This window comes from Austrofundulus limnaeus, unplaced genomic scaffold (genome assembly GCF_001266775.1).
Source record: "Austrofundulus limnaeus strain Quisiro unplaced genomic scaffold, Austrofundulus_limnaeus-1.0 Scaffold332, whole genome shotgun sequence".
Lineage (NCBI taxonomy): Eukaryota > Metazoa > Chordata > Actinopteri > Cyprinodontiformes > Rivulidae > Austrofundulus > Austrofundulus limnaeus.
The window spans coordinates 648,806-651,871 of record NW_013952734.1 but is presented as its reverse complement, the minus strand read 5'-3'; the positions used below and the strand labels follow the sequence as shown (position 1 = coordinate 651,871).

Here is a 3,066-nt window from a genome sequence, read left to right as displayed (position 1 = left end):
CGTGTAGATTTCTTGTGTGTGTTTTCTGGTTGCTGCTCCTGAACATCCAGACAAGAGTTGACGATGACTCTGTCAGCATCGGGGCTTCTCGTCCTCTGTGCACGGCTTGCTCACAAACAGGCTTTTGAGGAAGAGGAGCTGTAGGTAACCTGAGGTGATGATGAGCAGACTGAGGGCTGTGGACCACCAGGTGATGTACTGTGAGTTGAACTGCAACAGGAAGTAGTCTGCACTCTTCCTCATGCGGCTGAAGCTGTAGTAACGGAACATGTGGAAGACACGGTTCTCTACTTTGTATGTTGCAGTCTGAAAAAAAGAAACAAAATAAAACATTACAGCTAAAAATATTTATTATACTGAATCAGAGCTTTACTTATATAAAAACACATATGATCATTTATTTATCTATTTAACCAGACAAATCCCATAGAAATTACAGATCACTTTTTCACCCTGAAAAAGCAAGTTTTTGGACTGTGGGAGGAAAACGGGACCCAGAGAAAATGCTTGTAAACACATTTTGTTCTGCTTATGCTCATTTTAACTTCCTTGTGCTGATTTTAGCTACTTTGTTGCTAACGTTAGCTTTTTCTGCCATTTCAGCTAACATTCTGCTCCTTTCTGCTATTCTTCTACAAATTTCTTCTTTGTTGTGCTTCTTTCTGCTAATTTTAGCTATTTAAGCTTTTTACAGTTGCTTTCTGCTATATTCAGCTATTTTTACTTTTAGCTTTAAGCTTTTTCTGCAATACTAAGTTATATTTTTGCTTCTTTTTACTGTTTTATTTATTTATTTATTTWTTTGGAGTGTGGGGCTTTTTAATGCTTCTTTCAGCTTTTCAACTTGAACTTGCAATAAAACTTTTGTCATAAAATATTTTCAGATCATTTTCTGCAGCTTTGTTGGGCAGATGTGGTGGAGTGGTTAGGGGAGTCGTCCTGGAACCAGAAGGTCCCTGGTTCGATCCCCTGTCCAGCTGCTTCAGTTGTTGTGTCCTTGGGCAAGACGCTTCACCTGTCCTGCCTACTTGAAGAAATTTAAAGTTATTAGAGGTTAGTACTGATGTTAAAAGCACAACACTATATTTTTAGGTTTACCTTTTTGTAAAGTGACAATGTTTAATCTATTTTGTTTTGATTGATAATAGATTAGTTGCATGTCCAAAATATCTGTGACAACACATAATTAAACATTGTGATAACAGTAGATGAGGGTTTTGTCTGAATGCCTGTGATTCAGCCGTAGGTCAGTAGGGGGCGAACTCAGGCATTGAAGACGATGTATAAATACATGAACTTCCTGGTTTTTCACCAGTGTTGGTTTCCTGTCAGCTCAAGAGACATTAAACCTGACTCAGATCCAGAATTCTGGTGTTTTATGGTTTGATTCCTTCTACAAATCATTTTATTTAACAATGGTGTTTTTAATATCGACTTCAGTTTATTGAACACAAATTTTCTTACATACTGATGGTGGTCAGTGCCGTGCACCAACACCACTGGTGCACAGCAGCGCCGCCTCTGTCAGTGTGTCCCAGAGCAGCCGTGGCTACAGTGTAGCTTACCACCATCAGTGTGCGAATGTGTGTGTGTGGATGGGTGAATATCTGAAGAGTAAAGCACATTGAGGTCCAATAGGACTTGATAAGGTGCTATAAAAGTTCAACCCATTYAAGTTTTCAGCAGGAAGCATTTTCACAGGTTTCAGTTCTCTAGTTTCTATTATTATTAATAATATTTCATTTCCAAATCTGTACATGGAATAAAAGGTAACCTGATTGGCTAAACAGCTGTGGTGTCCGAATGAAGCTCAGAGCTGATTGGCCGATTCTAGTCAATSAATCAGGTGTTCCAAGGACAGGTGGGACATGAGGGGCTTGCCACACATTTTGTGCTCTGGAGAGATAAACCGAGTTGGTCATAAAAGGTGTCACCTGAAAGAAGACAACCAATTAAACTGTTTGAACAGACTGTGATGCAAATTCAAAGTCCCTGGTAGTGTGGGTCAGGCTGTAAAGAGGGCGGAGCTAACCATAAACTGGGAATGTACCATGGGCGGTGCATTGATGGTTACTCTTTAGACAGGAAGACTGGCAAATCTGCACCATTTTTTAATACTATTATAATTACATTACCAGCTGTGAGTGTGTGTTTGCGTGTGCGTATCTAAAAATGTGTGTATCATTTTTAGGTTGTTCATAGTTTTGAATATTTATTGCGCAGAGTGAAATATTGTACAGATTAATGAAGTGTTTAAGTGATATTGTATCAAGTAAAAATATTTACAAATGAATTATAATAAATAATCCAGTATAAAATGTACTTATATGTGTTCAACTCTATGAACAAAGAATGTAAGGTCAGCAGGTTCACCTGGATGATGTCTAATGTGTTGTTCAGGTCTTTGCTGAGCTCCTCCTTCTTCCTCTCCTCCTCTTCTTTGCTCTTGGACGGATCTTGGTAATTGTCRTAATAAACCCCGAAGCTGAGGAAGACCTGCATGGTGCTGAAGCGGTTGTGGAAATTGCTCAAACACATCTGATGGAAACCTGGAGCAGTTGATGGAGTGAGAGTGAAGCTGTTAGGATTGATACACGACAAAGGAAAAACAACCCGACTGTCACTCATCTACCACAGACTGGAGAGTTGCTCCAGGATTCCTCTTCTACAAAGCTTTCATTTTTACATGGTCCAGTTTAACTTGTGCCTAAGAAAGGAATTATAACAACTGTCCATAACTGAACCTGTTGACAAAGAGGTCCAATTATTTTAGATTATTACTAGTTAAAATAATTTCATTATGCTGTATATGAGTTCTGGCACTATTTAAATTTGGATCTCTAGAGTGTTCCTAATCTGATAAAAGTAAGAGTAATTTCAAATAGGATTAGGATTTGTATGGTAAATATGGCCTGTAAGGCTGTTAAGGCACCAAAGAAGGAGGTTTGATGGAATTCAGGAAGCAGATTCCCCTTTTTTAAACCATCCTCTGTACGTGGTGCTGTTTGTAAAGTTACACAGTCAAAAATTACCACCAATATTTTTGTTTTATTTAGTCTTTTATAA

At 38.4% G+C, this 3,066-nt stretch overlaps 1 protein-coding gene across 1 annotated transcript in view; it reads right to left on the bottom strand.

The window, feature by feature from the left end:
* The window catches only part of tmed6 (transmembrane p24 trafficking protein 6), a gene marked incomplete at its 5' end in the record, with an annotated part of 5,491 nt that continues 2,425 nt past the window's right edge, over positions 1 to 3,066 (bottom strand). The window contains 2 exon segments of the mRNA XM_014022484.1: positions 1 to 306; positions 2,374 to 2,549. Coding sequence (XP_013877938.1) covers positions 73 to 306; positions 2,374 to 2,549 — 410 coding nt within the window.